General features: G+C 45.2%; 1 protein-coding gene across 1 annotated transcript in view; it reads right to left on the reverse strand.

The window, feature by feature from the left end:
• Positions 1-22,264, reverse strand: part of Aqp11 (aquaporin 11) — a 49,458-nt gene that overhangs the window by 15,712 nt on the left and 11,482 nt on the right. The window contains exons 2-3 of the mRNA XM_045146121.1: positions 6,090-6,258; positions 5,155-5,958 (exon numbers count right to left, since the gene is read on the reverse strand). Coding sequence (XP_045002056.1) covers positions 5,155-5,958; positions 6,090-6,258 — 973 coding nt within the window. The remainder of the gene's footprint in view (positions 1-5,154; positions 5,959-6,089; positions 6,259-22,264) is intronic.

The following is a 22,264-nucleotide window of genomic DNA, read 5'->3' on the forward strand; positions in this document are numbered from 1 at the left end:
GCAAATAGACTCCAGATGCATGCGCCACTTTGCACATCTGGCTTTATGTTGGTAACTCAGGTGGCTAGGCTTTATAGGCAAATGCCTTAACCACTGAGCAATCCCTCCAGCCCCTGCTTAATCTTTAAACGATTGTAAATTACATTCTTTGAGAAATGTAACTCAGCCACAGGATTGGGTGTGCATGCGCGTCCGTATGTGTGGGTCCGTGTATATGTGTGCATTTGCTATTGTGCGACACCTAAGTCCAACTTTCCAGAAGTCCACACCTTGAAATTGTGTCCTGTCTTTTTGCTATTTGACTCTCTAGATACTTAATCAACTCCCTAACTTTACTTCATCCTGGCATTTCCTGAAATTCCTTTCCACAGAACAGCCAAGGGCCCTTTTCTTGAGTACAAGTCTCCAAGGGGGAGAGAGCAACTCTTCCTCAGGCTGCTAGTGGATGTGCTGGGTTTTCTCCCTGCCACAATGCTAATAAAAGGAGTTGTTTTTATTTATTTATTTAAGAGAGAGAGAGACAGAATGTATAGGCCAGGGCCTCTAGCCACTGTAAACACACTTCAGATGCATGTGCCACCTTGTGCGTATGGCTTTACGTGGGTCCTGAGGAATTAAACCTTGGTCCTTTGGCTTTGCCAGCAAGTGTGTTAACCACTAAGCCATCTCTCCAGTCCCTAAAAGGAGTTGTGAACAACACAATTATCCATTAGGCAAAAATAATTAAGCTACACTGGAAACCTGAGGGAAATCAGCAGAGTGAAGTACTAGCAACAATAACATTTCCTTAGGACTTAGTTTATGCCAAGAACTCAGCTAAAAACTTGAAATACTATTCCTCTTATTCTTGTGAAATACTATATCCATTTTAAAGATGAGGAAAGTAAGGCCTCGACTAAGTATCTAGTTTAAGGGGACAGCCTAACTCCAAACCTGGCCACTTACTCAGGATATTACACTGGAATAGTAAAAAGTTGGGGATGTGTGAAACTGGGCTTTATTTGTAAATTGTTGACCATATTCCTTTCATATAGTTCTTCTTTTAAAAGAAAACACATATAGGGGACTTGGCTTTCTTTCGACCAATCTCACCTATATTCATTGCTTAGAAGGATACAAAAAACTTTGAATGGAATAATGAATATTAATAATACTACAATCCCTTCAGGTTATTCGATTTAAATCCAGAGCCTTTAGACATAGAATATGGCATACCCAGACAAGTTTTTTTTTAATTTTTTTTGGTTTATTTTTATTTATTGATTTGAGAACGACAGGGCTTCCAGCCACTGCAGATGAACTCCAGACACGTGTGCCCCCTTGTGCATCTGGCTAACGTGGGTCCTGGGGAATCGAGCCTTAACTGGGGTCCTTAGGCTTCACAGGCAAGCACTTAACTGCTAAGCCATCTCTCCAGCCCCAGACAAGTTTTTTTAATCTTTTATTTGGGAAGCTAATAAATATGTAAGTAGTAATGACAGCAGTGGCCTCTACCTGCATAACTGCAAAATTTTTCAACTTCTGTAACATGAAATATGCAACTTGCTGTGCTTTATATTCACATTGCTCTTTGCCCGCCAATACTATCTCTACATAAAAATTTTACCAGTGTTTTTTCTTATTCTTTTTTTTTTTTTTTTTGGTGAGCCACACCTAGCAAGAAAAATTTCATGAAACTATTCTGTTTCTCCAAACACAACTTCTGTACCCACTAAACATAAGTCCCACTCTTTTATTTATTTATTTATTGGTTTTTAGACATAGGGTCACCACACCATGCCAGGCAGCTTCTGTTTTTTTTTAAAAAATTTAATTATTTATTTGTAAGGAGAGAGACAGAAGAGAGACAGAGAGTGAATGGGCATGCCAGGGCCTCCTCTAACCACTGCAAAAGAACTCCAGACACATGCACCCCTTGTGTATCTGGCTTATGTGGGTTCTGGGGAACTGAACCTGAATCCTTTGGCTTCGCAGGCAAATGCCTTAACCACTAAGGCACCTCTCCAGCCCCCCCCCCATTCTTTTTTAATATATTTATTTATTTGAGAGAGAGAAAGAGGCAGACAGAGAGGGAGAGGGAGAGAATATGGGTGCACCAGGGCCTCCTGCACCTGCAAACAAACTCCGGATGCCTGTGTCACTTTGTGCATCTGGCTTTACATGGGTACTGGGGACTCAAGCCCAGGCTGTCAGGCTTTGCAAGCACGCACCTTTAACCACCGAGTTATCGCTCCAGCCCAAGCCCTCATTCTTTCCTCCTTCCCAGTTCTTGTAACCTTTACTCAAACTTACTGACTCATTGAATTTTCCTGTTTCAGAAATGTCTGTGTAAGTGGAATCATACACTATGTGTCCTTGGCATACTTAGTTTTTAGTTTTTTTTTCTTGCACTGTATGCCAGAATTTCATTCCTTTCTATAGTAAAATAATGTCCAATGTATATGCTTTGTAACTCTGAGAAGCAGGCTACAGAAATGCTGATAATGAAATGACTGTCGAGCTGACACTCACCAGTATGAGCCATGCCTTCAGGAGTCTGACTTCATTTGCTTTATGTAAAATGGGAATAATGTGCTCATCAGGGGTTACTGTAAATATTAAGATAACTTACATACATTTCCTAGCAAGGAGCTTTGATCTAGAACAAAGAATACTCTCTATTTCCCTTACTCTGGCAAAGTGAAAAATAAATTGTGATTTTCTGTAAGTAGTCGCAATCAGCAATTGTATATTTGGTTCCACCCCTGCAGTGCCAAGTCCTGACCAATACAGTAGCCGCTAGCTACAGTACAATGTGACTAGTGAACATCTAAAATGTGGCTACTGCAAAGGAGAAATTGGACACTTAATTTTAGCTCATTTAACCCTAACAGGCACATGGAGCTATGGCTGATAAAGTAGACAAGGCAGGTCTCAACTCCTAGAGTGGGCATTTGCAACCTTGGATTCATAATTGGATCATCCAGGGAACTTTACACGTACCACTCCTTCCCAGAGCAATTAAATTTTTTTTAAATGACTGTGGGTTTCTGTTTAATTTTATTTATTTACTTGAGAGCGACAGACAGAGAAAGAGGCAGATACATATATATAGAGAGAGAATGGGCGCGCAAGGGCCTCCAGCCATTGCAAATGAACTCTAGATGCGTGCGCCCCCTTGTGCATCTGGCTAACGTGGACCCTGGGGAATCGAGCCTTGAACCGGGGTCCTTAGGCTTCACAGGCAAGTGCTTAACTGCTAAGCCATCTCTCCAGCCCAAAGCAATTAAATTTTAATCTCTGCACGCAAAATGGGTGTATTTTTAAAGCTCCATGGGTGATTTAAACAAAGAGAGAAATGTTGGAAATCCTCTGCCTTAGTGATCATATTACTCCTTCTACCCTGCAATTAGCACCCATGTTTCAAGAGTAAAGGAGCAGTGTTTAAATCCCTTAAGTTGAGATGTTCAAGATTCTTCCCATATCTTCCCTTTTACTTGTCTAAAATTTCAAGTATCATGTTTCTCTTCTTTCAAAATTTCTATTAATATATAGGGAATGGTCCTTTCGTATCTGTCTCTTTTTTCTTTTGCTGTGCTAGGGATTGAACCCAGGGCCTGTGCATGCAGGCAAATACTCGACCTCTGAGCTATGTCCCCAGCCTGAGAGTGGCATGTATTATATACATTATTGCTTATGGAATCATAACTACATTAAAAGCATAAAAACAGAAAGAACACCACCGTCACAACAATCAGCAAAGAGAGGGGTAACATAAGGATGAGAAAGATCCACATATAATTAATGCTTTTTGGTGTTTTTGAGACAGGGTCTCATGTAGCCTAGGCTGGTCTCAGACTCACTATGTAGCTAAGGCGAGCCTTGAACGGGTCATCCTCCTGCCCTTTCCTCCAAAGTGCTGGAATTAGAGACATGCACCACCATGCCCCTGTACTGCTTATTTAGAACTACACTATGACACAACTGTTGTTTACCAGGCATAACACTATTTATGTACAATATTTCTGCTTTAGCCAATACCCACAACTCTTAACACATAAGAAGTTATTCATCAACCCCTCAAATATGCATATGACCATTTACACAATGTATTTTCATGTGCCTACTAAAAATATATTACTAGATCTAAAAAAGAGAAAATGAATTGTGAAGTCTTTCATTTTTACCCTCAAAGATTAAACATATGTTTAGAAGTCCACTAAGTTTCAAGGGGATTTTTGTTTAATTTTTTTTGTGTGTGTGTGGCACTGAAACTGAACCAGGTACCTTGTGTGGGCTATGCAAGCACTTTACTACTTAGCTACACTGCCCATTGTTTCATTTTTAATGACTAGATTACCGATCATATTCATGCCTTCAAAACTTTTTTATAATGCTGATATAGTCCCAGTTGGGATTTCTGGTTTTGTTTGTTTTGAGGCAGGGTTACACTGTAGCCCGGTTGGCCTAGAACTCACCATGTAGACCAGTTTAGCCCTGGACTTGCCACCATCTTCCTGCCTCTGTCCCCTGAATGCCGGGATTACAGGCATGCCACACCACACCAAACATCTTCAATTTCAAGCAAGTTTTAATTCTGAAACGCAGAAATTTCTTGATAGGCTACTTAAAAGTTCTAAATAACTCAAGATTGAGTTTCTATAACTCAAGATGAACTATTACAGAAATGAATGACAATTTGTAAGGAAAAGTAGAAAACGCAAATACAGAATTTTCATGCTATTACTATTACTAAACCAATCATGTGCCTTGTGCTTTAAATTGGGACCTTTTAGACTCGGGATCATTTTTCAGAGAGAGTCAGAAAAGATCTATAATACCACCTGGGCATGAAAGAGGTAAACCGGTAAGCTTTCTAACACGAAAACAATCCCTCTGTAGGATATCTAAACCCTTGGCAATAAGATCGGTTTCAGCACCGTAGTGTCCGCTTTCTCCGAGTGTTCAAAACAGCACAGAATGTTCTAAAGATTGGCCCTATCAGTTAAGGACCGGCTGCAAAGGGGCTAGAATAACGCGGTGGGGGGTGGGTACAAATACTGTTATCGCTTTGAAGCAGGGGTTTCAAATGTATCTGAGTAAAGAAAGAACTTAAGAGCCTCAGACCACGGAGGCTCGGGACTGCCAGGTAGGTGGTGTGTGGTAATGACAAACCTGCATAGGCCAAAAAGGTGATGAGCGCAGCCAGCAGGTGGATGCGAAGCTTGTTCCGGACCTCTTGGAATTGCAGCAGAGCGCTGTGGAAAATAAAGGAGCAGATGGCCTCGGTGACGATCGCTTTGGACAGGTCGGCGTGGATGGGGTTCTTGCAAGCTAAGCTCTTCTCGTCGAAGTGGTACTTGGCCAGACCCAGGCTCCACAGGGCACCTATGCAGTACCTGCTGCCTAGGGCGCTCATCAGCTGAGCCAGCAACCTGACGGCACCCATCTCGGGAGACATAGCCCCCAGCATCATCTGCATCATCACTCCGCACGGGTTGCTGGCGGTGCCCACCAGAGTGAGGCCGTGCACCAGCGAGAAGAAGTAGATGAGGGTCAGCGTCCAGGTGGGGTGCGCGGGGTCCTGCTGGCTCAGCAGCTGCAGCTCGTGGGTGCAGCAGCAGAGCTGGAAGGTGGCTAGGAACTCCAGGACGAAGGCGTGGGCCACGGGCCTGCGAAGCTGGTGCCGGGCGACCACGCGGGCCAGCCCCGCCAACAGCACCACCGACAGCATCAGCGCCAGCGACGTGCAGGTGTCGCGCACCTCGGGCCGGAGCCCCAGCAGCGCCGCCGACATGGCTCCCGCACCCCCGGACGCCGCCGCCGCCGCCGCCGGCCTGCAGCGCCCGCCCGGGGACCGAAGTCCGCCGCCAGCCCCGCCCCGCCCCGCACACGCCCCTCGGGGCGGGCCGACGGGGAGCCCGGCGTGCAGGTGGCTCCTCCCTCCCTGCTCGCCTCCCCCTCCTCCCCGGCTCCGCACTTGCGAGACGGAACCAGAGCCGGGGAGGGGCCAACCGTCCTGGCCGAGGGCGCCCGCGGCCCGGGCGGAGGCGGCGGCGGCGGAGTCGCCGAGGACCCCCCCCCCCCCGGGCTGCGAGACCACTGCGCACGCGCGCTGCGCCCCTGCGGGCCGGCCGACCTCCCGCGGACCTCCCGACCCCCGCGCGGCGCCGCTCCGAGCGCGCCAGTTGCTGCAGCGCGACCTTGAACTTTCTGCACTTCCCAAAACTGTCGGGCAGTGAGCTGCAAAGAACGCCCCGGGGTCAGCGCGGCAACTGCCTGTTTACATTAATGAGGCACCGGAGAAGAGGGAGCTGTGATGTAGTGTGAGTCCACTTGAGAACCTAGGTTTGACCTAAGCCACAGGATTAAAATTACATACATACATATACATATACATATACATATACATATACATATACATATACATATACATATACATATACATATACACATATACACATACACACACACACACATATATAGTGTGTGTGTGTGTGTGTGTGTGTGTGTGTGTGTGTATCTTATTTATTTGGGCTGGAGACATGGCTTCATGGTGAAGACGTTTGCCTGCAAACTGGGTTCTGTTTCCCCAGTACCCACGTAAAGCCAGATGCATGAAGTGGTGCATACATCTGGAGTTCATTGGCAGTGCCATTCTTTGTCTTCTTTCTCTCTACATACAAATTTTATATAATTTTATTTGTTTGTTTGAAAGAGAGAGAAAATGACCGTGCGCCAGGGCCTCTAGCCACTGCAAATAAACTCTAGAGGCATGCACCACTTTGTGCCTACATGGGTACTGGGGAGTCAAATGTGGATCCTTTGGTCTTGCAAGCAAGTGCCTTAACCGTTAAGCCATCTCTCCAGCCTGCAACAGGACTTTCTTGTTCTGTTTTTCAAGGTAGGGTCTTGCTGTAGCCCAGGCTGACCTGGAACTCACTATGTAGTCTCAGGGTGGCCTCGAACTCACAGTGATCTTCCTACCTCTGCATCCGGAGTGCTGGGATTAAGGGCGGGCGCCACCACGCCTGGCTAGGATTTTTGAACCTTAGTTTTCCTCACCTCCCTAAAACCTTTATGTAGTTGTGGTAAAAATTATATATGTGTGTGTATAAGTTAATGTATGTTTTATATATAAAATGTTAAGTGTATAAAGTCACATTACATTCATCTGTTATTCAGGCATTTTCAGAATATGAGTGGTGCTTCTTAAGAATGAAGCTCTCTTGAGTTCACAACACCTCTGTAATCGTTAGCATGTATTATTTAAATATAACATGAAATAGAGTTTTGCTTATATACTCAGGCATCCTTCATGAGAAGGAAACCTAGAGCATAACTCTGGAGAAGCCGTCCTTGTAGATCCTTTTGAGGCGGGGTAGAAAGACGGGGAAGTTAAGGGGATGTGGGAAGGGAAAGGAGCATGCTGCCCTGGAGTCTCCCTGAAGTCCCTCACCCAGTGAGGTCAAGAGTTCCTTCACAGGGCTGGAGAGATGGCATCCCAGTTAAGATGCTTGCCTGCGAAGCCTAAGGACCCAGGTTTAATTCCCCAGTACTCACATAAGCCAGATACACAAGGTGGTGCATGTGTCTGGAGTTCATTTGCAGTGGCTTGAGGTCCTGGTGCACCCGTTCTCTCTATATGCGCCTTTCTCTCGCTCTCAAATAAAAATTAGAAAAAAATTCTTTAAGCCAGCATCACCCTCATACCAAAACCAGGCAAAGACAGAACAAAAAAAGAAAATTACAGACCAATCTCCCTCATGAACATAGATGCAAAAATTCTGAACAAAATATTGGCAAACAGAATACAAGCATATATCAAAAAGATTATTCACCTGCACCAAGTTGGCTTTATCCCAGAGGTGCAAGGATGGGTCAACATATGCAAATCGATAAATGTAATACATCATATAAATGGTCTGAAGGACAAAAATCACATGATCATCTCAATAAATGCAGAAAAGGCATTTGACAAAAATCCAACTTCCATTCATGGTACAAGTATTACAGAAACTGGGAATAGAAGGAACATTATGACAAACCTACAGCCAACATAATACTAAATGGTGAAAAACTCAAAGCTTTTCCACTAAATTCAAGAACAAAACAAGGGTGTCCACTGTCCCCACTTTTATTGAATATAGTACTGGAAGTCTTAGTCATAGCAATAAGGCAAGAGACACTCATGAAAGGGATACAAATTGGAAAGGAAGAGGTCAAATTATCACTATTTGCAGATGATATGATTCAATACATAAAGGACCCTAAAACCTCTACCAGCAAACTGTTAGAGCTGATAAACACTTTTAGCAAGTAGCAGGATACAAAATAAACACAAAGAAAAAATTCTTTAAAGATTCCATTACAGTTAACATTTGCTGTGCAAATTTCCTATATAAAGACAATCTTCCTTTTACTTGGAGCTATTTCAGTAAAGAATGTTAAAATAACACTGAGCCATGCCTAAGGTCCAAATGTGTGACCAAATGTAGCCTTTGTCCTTTCCCAGGTGTAACCTGAAATGTTCCAGGAGCTCCATTTCCAGTAAAAGACATGTCTTAACTCCCTTGTGCAACCTTCATGACCTGTGGTTTTATCTCATCAGATTGTTATCCTATCCAAGGCACGTTGGAACTATCCTATAATCTCATATACTAAAAAGGTAGAAAAAAGAGAGAGAAAGGGGGAAGGGGCCCCCTAGAAACACTTTAAACAATAGAATTCTAAAAGCCTTCAAAATTGTGTATTCAGGTGTTGCCAAGACACTGAACTTGTGACTGTTGAGAAGCCGGTGCCTATGTTTCCCTGAACACCTAGTAATGCCCATGCTTAAGTCCATGTTAATAAACTACAACTCAATAAATAAATGAACTGCAACTCTGCCTCATACCAATTCATCCTGAAGTTCTTTTCGGCACCACAGTTAGGAATCACAGCTCCCCCCCCCTTAAAATAAATTAAAAAGCTGGGTGTGGTGGTGCATAACTTTAATCCCAGGCAGAGGTAGTTCAAGGCCACCCTGAGACTACATAGTGAATTGCAGGTCAGCCTCGGATAGAGTGAAAACCTATCTGGTTGGCGGGGGTGGGCGGGGGTGCGGGGGGGAAGAATCCCAGCTTCATGAAAGTAGAGGTCTCTGAAAAAAACTCCTCAGAGCCTGGTGTGGTGGAGGATCACAGTAAGTTCAAGGGCAGTGTGAGTTACAGAGTGAGTTTCAGGTCAACCTGGACTAGAATAAGAACCTCCCTCAAGAAAGGAAGGAAGGAAGGAAGGGAGGGAGGGAAGGAGGGAAGGAAAGAAGGAAGGAAGGAAAAAACAAAGAAAGAGGGAGGGAAGAAGGAAGGAAGGAAGGGAAAAAGAAAAATACTACAGGTGGTATAGAGCTGTGTGTCCAGCCGCCAAGCTCCACTGTCATTTGACAGTATGATCTCTGATTGTTTTAGAACACGTGAAAACTTTAGCACAGACCCTTGCACACAAGACGTGTTTAGTAAATGGCAGCTTGGAGTTGAAACTCTGGGTTTCAACATACCAAGTCCAAAAGTCCACGGCTCTTACCGCCACCCTGCATTCCTTACAGCTCACCAGCTTGGGGTGGCCTACTGTGAGGGCAGAGTGGGAGAAAACGTCTGGGGCTCCTCAGACCTTTGACCTAGCAAAGTTCTGTGTCAGTAGAATGATGCGGTGCACGGCTTAGTGTGGAGGTTCTGAGCGGCCTCATTGCCCTGCCTGTCTTGGCCTCCTTGGATCCATTGACCGCAAGTCCCCATTTCATTAGGGGTGAGGGGCAGGGAAGGACAACGAACAGGTTTTGACAGTTATCACTTCCACTCCCTAATCTCAATTTGTCCTTTTACAACCGAGTGCAAAATGTAGTAGTGCTTTATGCCTCGAATCCCAGCATTTTGGTAGCTGAAACAGGAGGATTGCCTCAAATTGAACCCATCCTAGATTATAGTGTGAGACCTTGTCTCCGGGAGGAGGGGGGAGGAAGAAAAAGGGCCATTCCTCTTTTTTTTTTTTTTTTTTTTTGGTTTTTCGAGGTAGGGTCTCACTCTAGCCCAGGCTGACCTGGAATTCACTATGGTGTCTCAGGGTAGCCTCGAACTCATGGCGATCCTCCTACCTCTGCCTCCCAAGTGCTGGGATTAAAGGTGTGCGCCACCACGCCCGGCCCATTCCTCTTTTAACTGATAAGATTTCTGTGATGAAAATAGAAAACATTTATTTTTTTCATAAAACACAACTAATATAAACCAGGCATGGTAATTCACACCTTTAATCCCAGCACTCAGGAGGCTGAGGTAGGAAGATCATCATTAATTCAAGGCCAGCCTGGGCTACAGAGTGAGTTCCAGGTTAGCCTTGGCTACAGTGAGATCTTGCTTTAAACCCACTCCCCCCAAAATACAAATGATGTAGAAGAATAAAATATTTTCTCTTTTCTATTGATTCCTGACTAAGAAGAATTTAGGATGTGGGTGGTGGTTTAACTCAGGAATTCCCCATAAATGTGTCCCCAGCTGATGACAATCTGGGGATTGTCTCCTTTACTGGAGGAAGTGTGCTGTTGGTGGGTGGGTTTATGGATGTTATAGCCAGCTTCCCCTTGTCAGTGTTTGGCACACTCTCCTGCTGCTGCTGCCCATCTGAAGTCAGCCATAAGGTGATGTACCAACCTTAGCTTATGCCATGTTTTCCCCTGGCATCATGGAGTCTGTAAGCCAAAATAAACCCTGTCCTCCCGCAAGCTGTTCTTGGTCAGGTGTTTTCCAACAGCAATGTTAAAGCCACTTTTTCAAAGTCACTGCTGTTTAAAGAGATGGCTTTAAAATGAATCTTGTGCGTGTAACGCTTTCACCAACCCTCTTTATCAGAACTCAGTTGAGGGTTGGTTAATGTAAATGTATTTAATTTACTGCTCTGCTGATAATTTACTTCTCTAGCATGAGCTATATTGAAAATTGGTCTTTTGGACTTTGGTAAGCATTTAAAAACCACTATAGCACGCATTGCCATTAAATGGACTTTGCACATTATTTCAGCGAAAGGAATAAACTGGAGCAAAATAAACTGGAGGTCCGGCTATGCAGTGCTCTAAGTGATTAGATATTGGGTGAAATAGTGACTCTATTTTATGGAGCAGCATTTGGCTCCAATTTGAAAATAAATGCAGAGGCAGAATGACTTTGCATCCCATTGTGCGTGTAGACACACCATCATCTGGCCAGCACCAGCCAGGAAGTATGGACTGACAAGAAACCTACTCCTGAAAAGTATAAAGGACACGATTGTATAAACTTACATGTAGACTTAGAACATGTGAGCACATGGGTGTATTAAAGTCACATCAGAAAATGGGGCATGGTGCCATACCCCTATAATCCTAGCACTAAGGAGGTGGATCAGAAGGGCAAGGTCATCCTTTGCTACAAATATAGTTCAAGGACAGCCTGTCTTAAAAAAGAGAGAGTGGGGGGAGGGAGAGAGAGAGAGCTAGAGAGTTGGGGAAATGGCTTAGCAATTAAGGTGCTTGCCTGCAAAGCCAAAGGACACAGGTTTGATTCTCCAGGACCCACGTAAGCCAGATGCACAAGGTGGCGCATGTGTCTGGAGTTCCTTGGCAGTGGCTGGAGGTCCTGATGTGCCTGATGTGCCCATTCTATCTGCCTCCTTCTCTTTCTCTTTCTCTCTCTCTAATAAATAAAATAATTTTTATAAGAAAGCCCTTTTTAATTTTTTTGTTTATTTATTGGAGGGTGACAGACAGAAAAAGAGGCAGAGAGAGAGAGAGAATGGGTGTGCCAGGGCCTCCAATCACTGCAAATGAACTCCAGCTGCGTGTGCCACCTTGTGCATTTGGCTTACATGGGTACTGGGGGAATCAAGCCTCAAGCCAGGGTCCTTAGGCTTCACAGGCAAGTGCTTAACCACTAAGCCAGTTTATTTTTTTTTATTTCAGGTCAGCCTGAAATAGAATGAGACCATGCTTCAAAAACTGAAAAAAAACAAAAAACCAGGGATGGAGGGATGGCTTAGCTGTTAAGGTGCTTGCCTGCAAAGCTTAAGGACCCAGGTTTGATTCCCCACTACCCACGTAAACCATATGGACAAGGTGGCACCTGCATTTGTAGTTTGCAGTGGTCCTGGCATGCCCATTCTCTCTCTCTTTTTCGAAAAGAAAGAAAGGGACAATAACAAAAAGACAAACTGAAGCCACATATACTGTGACTATATTGAAAGTGTGATTTATTAGATTCTCTCAGTAAAGATTTACAATTTTCAGGGCTGGAGAGATTGCTTAGTGGTTAAGCACTTGCCTATGAAGCCTAAGGACCCCAGTTCCAGGCTCAATTCCCCAGGACTCACATAAGCCGGATGCATAAGGTGGATTATGTATCTGGAGTTCATTTTTAGTGGCTGTAGGCCCTGATGTGCCCATTCTTTATCTCTCTCTCTCTCTCTGTCACTCTCAAATAGATAAATAAAAATAAATCTTTTTTTTTAAAAAATCAGAAATCAATTGGGCATGGTGGCACACACCTTTAATCCCAGCACTCGGGAGGCAGAGGTAGGAGGATCGCCATGAGTTTGAGGCCAGCCTGAGACTACATAGTGAATTCCAGGTCAGCCTGGGCTTGAGTGAGACCCTACCTCAGAAAAAAACAAAATCAGAAATCATGAAGAAGGAGGGGGGATTTTGTGTGAATAAAGATGTTTGAGGAAAAAAAAGATTTTCTCTGGAGGAAAAAATATAAAGGAAATTCTGGCATATACATCCAACATGGACGAACTGTGAGGACATTATATAAGTGAAACAAGCCAGTCACAAAGACAAGTCCTTGGGGCTAGGCAATTGGCTCAGTGAGAAAGTGATGACTGAATAAGCATGAGGACCCAAGTTTGGATCCTCAGCACCCAGGTAAAATGCTGGGCGTGATGGCGTGCACCTGTAACCCCAGCACTGGGGAGGTGAGAACAGCTGGGTCCCTAGGGCTTCTTGCCTAGTGAGTCTTGCTGAATCAGCCCTGGGTTCAATGAGAGATCCTGACTCAAACAACAAGGTGGAGAGCGATTGAGAAAGACACCTGATGTCGACCTCTGTCCTCCACATGCAAGTGCACCTCACGTGCACGTGTGCTCACGTGTGTGAACATGTATGCACACATACATCACACATGCAAAAAAGACAAATATGGCCGGGTGTGGTGGCACACGCCTTTAATCCCAGCACTCGGGAGGCAGAGGTAGGAGGATCGCCGTGAGTTCGAGGCCACCCTGAGACTCCATAGTGAATTCCAGGTCAGCCTGGGCTAGAGTGAGACCCTACCTTGAAAAATAAAAAAAAAATAAAATAAAATAAAATTAAAAAAAAAGACAAATATGGGCTGGAGAGATGGCTTAGCAGTTAAGGCGTTTGCCTGCAAAGCCAAAGGATCCCGGTTCGACTCTCCAGGACCCACGTTAGCCAGATGCAAAAGGGGGCACATGAGTCTGGCGTTCATTTGCAGTGGCTGGAGGCCCTGGCACACCTATTCTCTCTCTCCCTCTCTCTCTCTCAAAATAAATAAAATAAAAATAAAGTTTAGAAACAGACAAATACTGTATGACTTCATTTATGAGATGCCTAGGGTAGTAAACTTCAAAGAGGCAGAAAGTACACACTATGGATAGAATGATTCATTAGGCTCTTATCACATTGAATCTTTATTTGTTAAGTATTTCTTGAGTATCAGTTAGGCCTATCCAGTATGTGAGGCACCACCGGAGTAGTGAATAAAAGCTATGTCTTTTTTCTTGGTTTTTAGCCTGTTGAGAAAGACAGGCTAATATTAAGCAGAGGTTAACACTTAAGTATATTAGGATTGAAGACTATGGGACTGCTATTCCCCCAAACTATGATTTTTTAAAATTTGGGTGAGAGGAATCATAGACTCCTTGAATTTAATCAGTACCATGGATCCCTTGCCCCAGAAAACATACTCCAAAAGGTTGTCAGTAGTTTCAGGTTGTGGATGCTCTTCTGAAGGCCTCCCATATTACTCTGGGTTTAGAATCGCTAGCGTCAATGATGGACACCAAAATCAGATAAAACTGAGCTGGAGAATGGCTCAGTAGTTAAGGTACTTGCCTGCTAAGCTCAACAGTCCCCATTTATTTCCCCAGTACCCATGTAAAGCTAGGTGTACAAAGTGGCACATACATCTGGAGTTAATTTGCAGCAACTAAGGCCCTGCCATGTCTATTCTCTCTTTTTTCCTCTCTCTTTCTCTCTCTGTCTGCTTGCAAATAATTTTTTTTTTTGAGGTAGGGTCTCACTCTAGCCCAGGCTGACCTGGAATTCACTATGTAGTCTTAGGGTGGCCTTGAACTCTTGGTGATCTTCCTGCCTCTGCCTGAGTGCTAGGATTAAAGGCGTGCACCACCAGGTCCATCCAGCAAAAAAAATATATATATATAATATAATTTTTATTTATTTGAGTGAGAGAGAAAAGCAGAGAGAGAGAAAGAGATAGAATGTGCGTGCCAAGGCCTCTAGCTGCTGCAAACAAGCTCCAGACACATGTACTACTGTGTGTACTACTGTGCTTATATGGGTCCAGAGGAATTGAACCTGGGTACTTTGACTTTGCAGACAAGTGTCTTAACTGCTAAGCCATCTCTCCAACCTTATTTTTTTTTTTTTTTTTTTTTTTTTTTTTTTTTTTTTTTTTTTAATTTTTATTAACATTTTCCATGATTATAAAATATATCCCATGGTAATTCCCTCCCACCCCACCCCCACACTTTCCCGTTTGAAATTCCATTCTCAATCATATTACCTCCCCATTACAATCATTGTAATTACATATATACAATATCAACCTATTAAGTATCCTCCTCCCTTCCTTTCTCCACCCTTTATGTCTCCTTTTCAACTTACTGGCCTCTGCTACTAAGTATTTTCATTCTCACACAGAAGCCCAGTCATCTGTAGCTAGGATCCCCATATGAGGGAGAACATGTGGCGCTTGGCTTTCTGGGCCTGGGTTACCTGACTTAGTATAATACTTTCCAGGTCCATCCATTTTTTCTGCAAATTTCATAACTTCATTTTTCTTTACCGCTGAGTAGAACTCCATTGTATAAATGTACCACATCTTCATTATCCACTCATCTGTTGAGGGACATCTAGGCTGGTTCCATTTCCCAGCTATTATAAATTGAGCAGCAATAAACATGGTTGAGCATGTACTTCTAAGGAAATGAGATGAATCCTTTGGATATATGCCTAGGAGTGCTATAGCTGGGTCATATGGTAGATCAATCTCTAGCTGCTTTAGGAACCTCCACACTTCCAACCTTATTTTTTATTTATTTATTTTTTTTTTGGTTTTTCGAGGTAGGGTCTCACTCTGGCTCAGGCTGACCTGGAATTCACTATGTAGTCTCAGGGTGGCCTCGAACTCTCGGCGATCCTCCTACCTCTGCCTCCCAAGTGCTGGGATTAAAGGCATGTGCCACCACGCCCGGCCCTCCAACCTTATTTTTAAAAAACATTTTTAGTTTATTTATTCATTCATTTACTAGAGAGAGAGAATGGGCATGCCAGGACCTCTAACCACTGCAAACGAACTCCAGACACATGTGCCACCATGTGTATCTGGCTTATGTGGAACCTGGAGAATCGAACCAGGGTCCTCAGGCTTCACAGGCATGTACCTTAACCACTAAGCCATCTCTCCAGTCCCCTATTTTTTTTAATTAGATAGAACTGGGAGCAGCAGGGAGTCTAAGATACATAGGAGCAAAGACAGACTAAGTGATAAGGAATGAAAATTAAGTCTCTACAGCTTTTCCTTAAATGTGTTGTCATCAGCTAATATACATACTACTTGCTACTGGGGACCAGTGCCCTAGCCATTGCACCCGACTTTCCCACTAAAGAGAACTCCGAGAAGCTACTGACACACCAACCTCTGCTCTAGAGCCTCCCCACCTGTGGTTGGGGGCGGACAGCGCCCTGTTGCTTTTCCTTCCCACAGTGAGGCACCTTCCTCAACATCGCGCGGCGCCCATCCTTCAGGCTGGCATGGTTCTGCAGCTAGAATGCTGCAAATCCATTCCCCCCTTCAGGTGCTCTTGTATCTTCCTAGGACAAAGGGTCAGCCAGATGCCCCAGGAGCTCAAGAACTGTGCCTGGGGCGTGTCTTGGAGCCCAGTGGCTACTCGTCCTTCCAAAAGGACAACCTTGTGGGGTCAGATCACTCTTACTGGACGGCACCACATTTCTTTTACGGGGAAATTAAATTAAATTTATTTGCAAAGAGAGGGAGGGGGGAAGAGAGAGAGAGAGAGAGAGAGAGAGAGAGAGAGAGGGAGAGAGAGGGAAAGAGAATGTGTGTGTGTGGGTGCACCAGGGCTTCTGGCCACTGCAAATGAACTCCAGCTGCATGTTTCACTTCGTGCCTCTGGCTTTACGTGGGTCCTGGGAATCTTACCCAGGTCATCAGACTCTCCAGGTAAGCACCTCCACCGCTGAGCCATCGCTCCAGCCCCCAGTGCAGTTTGAGCGACTCTCACAGTCACTGAGCTTCCTGACCACTTAGCCTGCACCTTCACGTGTGTTAGGATTACTGCTGCTTTCCCACCACCCACCCTGAGCTGGCCCATCTGAGCGCTGACCACAGTGGCGCCTCTCTACAGAGCCCTCAAAGGTGACAAGCGCAGCAGCAGGCGTCATTGACCCTGAGCGACCCAAATTGCTACCGTGGAGTCAGTCGCCTCCCCGCTCTGCAAGGTCCGCCCTACAAGCAGATTCAAGGTATGGTCAGGCTTGCTTCTGCACAGGAGTTTTCAACTATTGCTCTGAACCACCAACAGAATCAAGATCGATTGTCTCTTATCTCTTCCAGATAGGTTTAGGTTAAGTTTTTTTTTTTAAAATATATGTTGTTTATTTATTTATTTGAGAGAGAGAGAAAGAGGCAGACAGAGAAAAAGAGAAAGGGAGAGAATGGGTGCGCCAGGACCTCCAGCCACTGCAAACGAGCTCCAGATGCATGCGCCCCTTTTGTGCATCTGGCTTACGTGGGTCCTGGAGAATCAAACTGAGACCCTCGGGCTTTGCAGGCAAATGCCTTATAGACAGGTTAACTTTAAAAAATATTACTTATTTGAGAGAGAGGGAGGAACATGTGTAAGAGCGCACCAGGGCCTTCTGCTGCTGCGAATGAACTCTATGGCATACACCACTTTGTGAGCCTGGCTTTACCTGGGTACTAGGGAGTCGAATCCAGGTCATCAGGTTTGCTTAGTGCCTTTAACTGCGGAGCCATCTTCCCAGTTCCCACCCACCCCCGCCCCCAGCCAGATAGGTTTAAACCATGACAGACAATAACCAGGCTTCCTTGTGTAAATGGGCCACATTGCTGGAAGGGAAGCGTGTCATCAACACTAGAAAATGTTGCATTTAAGGGATGTAATGACTACAAGGAAACATAATTAGAAAATACATGTTTGCTCTATAAAACTTGAAATAGTAATTTACTAGAAAATAAATTATTTTACATTATCTTGCACAACCCGGATAAGACCTGCTGTGGTAGTTTGAATTAAGTGTCCCCTATAGGGCTGGGGAGATGGCTTAGCGGTTAAGCGCTTGCCTGTGAAGCCTAAGGACCCCGGTTCCAGGCTCAGTTCCCCAGGTCCCACGTTAGTCAGATGCACAAGGGGGCGCACGCGTCTGGAGTTCGTTTGCAGAGGCTGGAAGCCCTGGCGCGCCCATTCTCTCTCTCTCCCTCTATCTGTCTTTCTCTCTGTGTCTGTCGCTCTCAAATACATAAATAAAATTTTTTTTTAAAAAGTGTCCCCTATAAACTCGTGTGTTCTGAATGCTAGATCCCCAGCAGGTAGCAGTTGGGCAGTGGAGCCTCCTGGAGGTGAGTATTGTTGGGGGCAGGCTTATGGGTACTATAGCCAGCTCCCCCTTGCCAGTGTTTGGCACACTCTCCTGCTGCTGTTGTCTACCTGATGTTGGCCAGGAGGTGATGTCCACTCCTCTGCTCATGGCACATTTCCCCCTGCCATCATGGAGCTTCTTGTGTCTGTAAGCCAAAATAAGCCCTTTTCTCCAATCAGCTGCTGTTGGGGGTGCTTCGTGCCAGCAACACCTGCATTCACACTTTTTTTTTGGTTTTTCAAGTTAGGGTTTCACTGTAGCTCAGACTGACCTGGAATTCACTATGGAGTCTCAGGGTGGCCTCGAACTCACGGCAATCCTCCTACCTCTGCCCCCCGAGTGCTGGGATTAGAGGTGTGCGCCACCATGCCCAGCTTGCATTCACACTTTTCAACAAAGCACAGTAGCACTTTTTGTAACAGTCACTCGAAGGAAGCCGTAGGTGGTGTAATGCATGCTGCAGTATTAGGAGTAAATGTGTTTAAGATCAGCAGGAACTTGGCCTATGTTATTTGAATACAAACAGGGTCCCAAGCCCTACCACTGTAATAGCATTGCTCCTTTTTCCAGGAGTAGACTACAGGAAGTGAGTCAGGAGGGTGCATTTGGAAATAAAGAGATTTATAAAGAGGATATTCTTCCACCTGACCAGGAAGAGATGGTGCCAGATACGATGATGAACTTTCTCATGCACCATTAGTACAATAATCAAATACTACCTGAGTACTTCTTACCCATTGTTATAGGTTATTATGTTGTAAATCTCTACTTGTAAGTCCCCAAAGCTCATGTGAGTTCTTTTTTGTTCTCCCTGTTTCCCTTGGCTCTTTTTTTTTTTTTTTTTTTTTTGAGACTCTAAAGCCCAAAGTTATCCTAGAAGTTATGATGCAGTACAGGCTGGCCTTGAACCTGCAGAGATCTTCCTGCCTCAGCCTTCTGAATACTGGATTACAGGTATAAGCCACCATCCCTAGTTTTCTTTCTTTTGGGCGCTATGGTAGGCATTGAACCCAGGGCCTTTTTCTTTATGCTAGCAAATGCTTTACCACAACCTTCAGGGAAATAATTGTCTGTGTGGCATAGTGGCAGCAGTTTTGTCCACCATGGGACACTTAGCATTAACTGGGGACATTTTTGATTGTAAAAGCAGGGGAAGGGTAAGAAGTACTACTGACCTCTGACAAGCAGTGGCCAGGAAACCTGTTACACATCCCACAATGCACAGGACAGCCCCTCCTTAAGGAATTCTCTGGGCCCAATTGCTGCTGGTACTGAGGTTGAGAAACCATGTCCTGGGGACATTCCTGCTCCAATAAACTCATTCCTGGGCTAATCTCTTCCCCACAGCCATGTGGAGCAATATTTTCCAGAAGGAGCCACAGATTCCTGTGGGGTATCGTTTAAAAATGGGAATTTGGGCTGGAGAGATGGCTTAGCGGCTAAGCGCTTGCCTGTGAAGCCTAAGGACCCTGGTTCGAGGCTCGGTTCCCCAGGTCCCACTTTAGCCAGATGCACAAGGGGGCGCACGCGTCTGGAGTTCGTTTGCAGAGGCTGGAAGCCCTGGCGCGCCCATTCTCTCTCTCTCCCTCTATCTGTCTTTCTCTCTATGTCTGTCGCTCTCAAATAAATAAATAAATAAATGAACAAAAAAATTTAAAAAAAAATAATAAAAATGGGAATTTAAGCTGGGCCTGATAGCACACACCTTTAATCCCAGCATTGGAAGGCAGAGGTAGGAAGAGCTCTGTGAGTTGGAGGCCAGCCTAAGACTACATAGTGAATTCCAAGTCAGCCTGGACTAGAGCAAAACCCTACCTCAAAAAAACAAAGTGAACTTAGGGACTCTATCTCAGTCCTCTATGGATGGGGTTCCTAGAGTATGCATTAGCAGAAACATCCCAGTTACTTGAAACTGAGAGTTAGTGCCCAGAAACCACCTTGCTCACCTGTCCAGACAGAGGTATGTTCATTCTCTTAGCAGATATTAGCCTGTACCAGTCATTGCATAAGAAACTTGAGACAGATAAGGTCTCTGTCTTCAGGGTACTTAAGCTAGGCTGGGATTCCAAAAGTAATAAGTAGATATGAATTAAGAGGCCATGACACTCTCACTGCCATGCATGCGCACTCTCTCTCTTGAAAATAAATCAATAGAATATCTCTTAAAGGCTTGGAGAGATGGCTTAGCGGTTATGGGCTTGCGGAAGGACACAGATTCGATTCCCCAGTACCCATATATAGCCAGATGCACAAGGCGGTGTATGTTTCTGGAATTCGTTGCAGGGGTGGAGGCCCTGGCATGCCCATTTTCTCTCTCTGTCTGCCACTCTCAAATAAGTAATTTTTTTTAAAAGGGCTTGAGAGATGGCTCACTGGTTAAAGGTACTTGCATGTAAAACCTGAGGGCCTGGATTTGATTCCACAGTGCCTACATAAAGCCAGATGCACAAAGTGACACATGCATTACCAGATTACCAGTGGCAAGGGGCCCTAGTGCACTGAATCTCTCTCTCTCCCCCCTAAATAAAAGTAAATAAAAAGCAAATAAATCAATAAAATCTCAAAAGAAAAGAGCCAGGTGTGGTGGTGGTGCACGCCTTTAATACCAGCACTCAGGAGAGGCAGAGGTAGGAGAGTCACTGAGCATTCAAGGCCACCCTGAGACTACGTAGTGAATTCCAGGTCAGCCTGGGCTAGAGTGAAACCCTGTCTCAAAAAAAAAAAAAAAAAAAAAAAAAGCAAGGGGCTCAGTGGATAAGAATGCTTTTTGCTTCCATGCAAGCATGGAGATCCAAGTGTGATCTCCAACACCCACGTAAAACGCCAGCATGGCCATGTGTGCCTGGAACCCAGTCCTGAGTAGGGTGGAGACAGGATCACTGAGGCTCACTGATCAGCCAGTCGGGCTCCAGGTTCAGCGAGAAACTCCTCTCAAGCACATGACACAGAGGACACCCGACGGTCTACTCTGGCCTCCGCCCATATGTGCATAGGATGTGAGCATCTATACACATGTGCACACATTCTACATACACGCACACACACAAAAGACGTGCCATAAAATGGGGTTGGGGATGAAGTCCTGTGTTCATTCCCTAACACAACCCAATCAGAGTGCAATGGTGCAGGCCTGTCATCCCAGGATGAGGCAGGCGGAGGCAGGAGGATCAGAAGTTCAAGGTCATCCTCAGCTACATAGTGAGTTTGAGGACAGCCCAGACTACATAAGACCTGTCTCTAAATAAGTAAATAAATTGGTACTATAATTTAGAACTAAGCAAGGTAATGGAGTGATAGAATTTGGATCATGAACGTTCCCCAAAGACCCATGTGTTGAGTCCAGCCTGTGACGGTATTGGGAGGTGGTGGAACGTAGTGGGAAGGACTTGGGGAACTGGATGCGTACTCTTGAAGGGGTCGTTGAGCCCCTGCCCTCTCTCCATCCTAGCTTCCATGAGGTGGGCGTGTTTGTTCAACCCTGCACTCCCTACCTTCACCATCTGCCTCACCAAAGATGCAAAAGCAAGGGAACCAACTGAGGATGGACTGAGGTCTCCCAAACTGCGAGGCCAACTTGAACCCTTTCTCTTTCTAACGAGCTGCTCATCTCAGATGTGTTCTTACAGTAACAGCAAGCTGACTGCCACGGGGGACAGGGAGTGACCAGGGTTCTGTGTGCTTAGTGTTACTTTACCAGACGTTTTGTGGAACGCCAAGAAAAGCCTGGCTGACACAGTGGCATTTGAGCAGAATCTGCTGGAAGTGCAGAGGCTGGTTGTGGATGGGCCCTGGAGCCCCTCATGCAGAGGGAACAGCGAGAGGGAGGAGGCCAGCAGGAGCCGAGTAAAGGAGAAGACGGCAGGAATGAGGCCGGTCAGCTAGTCCAGGTGGCCAGTCAGGGAACCCCAGGGCATGGGGAAGGGTCAGGGGCGAGGGTAAGCAGAATCGGAGGAAACTGGATGCTGACTGGATCACACCGTGCTTGTCAGCACTCGGAAAACTGCCTGGCAGAACTGGTTGGGATATATACGTATATATGTATACGTTTGCAGTACCCGGGCGACCAGCACAGATGCCCAAGTGGAGAGACGGTCGCACACACATGTCACATGCCTACAGTTTGCGCATGCACTTTAATTTGGTCTTATGGCAATGCTTTGAAAACTAAGGCGTGGCTCAGTGGTAGAACGTTTGCCTACTATGAACAAGACCGGTCCCTTTAGCACTTCAAGCAGAAAACAAGCAAACAAAAAGTCAGACTGTGAGATGGGTGTGATTGCCCCCCTCTTTAAGATAATAGAATTTCAAGCCGGGCTTGGTGGTGCACACCTTCAATCC

The sequence above is a fragment of the Jaculus jaculus genome, chromosome 3 (genome assembly GCF_020740685.1).
Source record: "Jaculus jaculus isolate mJacJac1 chromosome 3, mJacJac1.mat.Y.cur, whole genome shotgun sequence".
NCBI classification, from domain to species: domain Eukaryota; kingdom Metazoa; phylum Chordata; class Mammalia; order Rodentia; family Dipodidae; genus Jaculus; species Jaculus jaculus.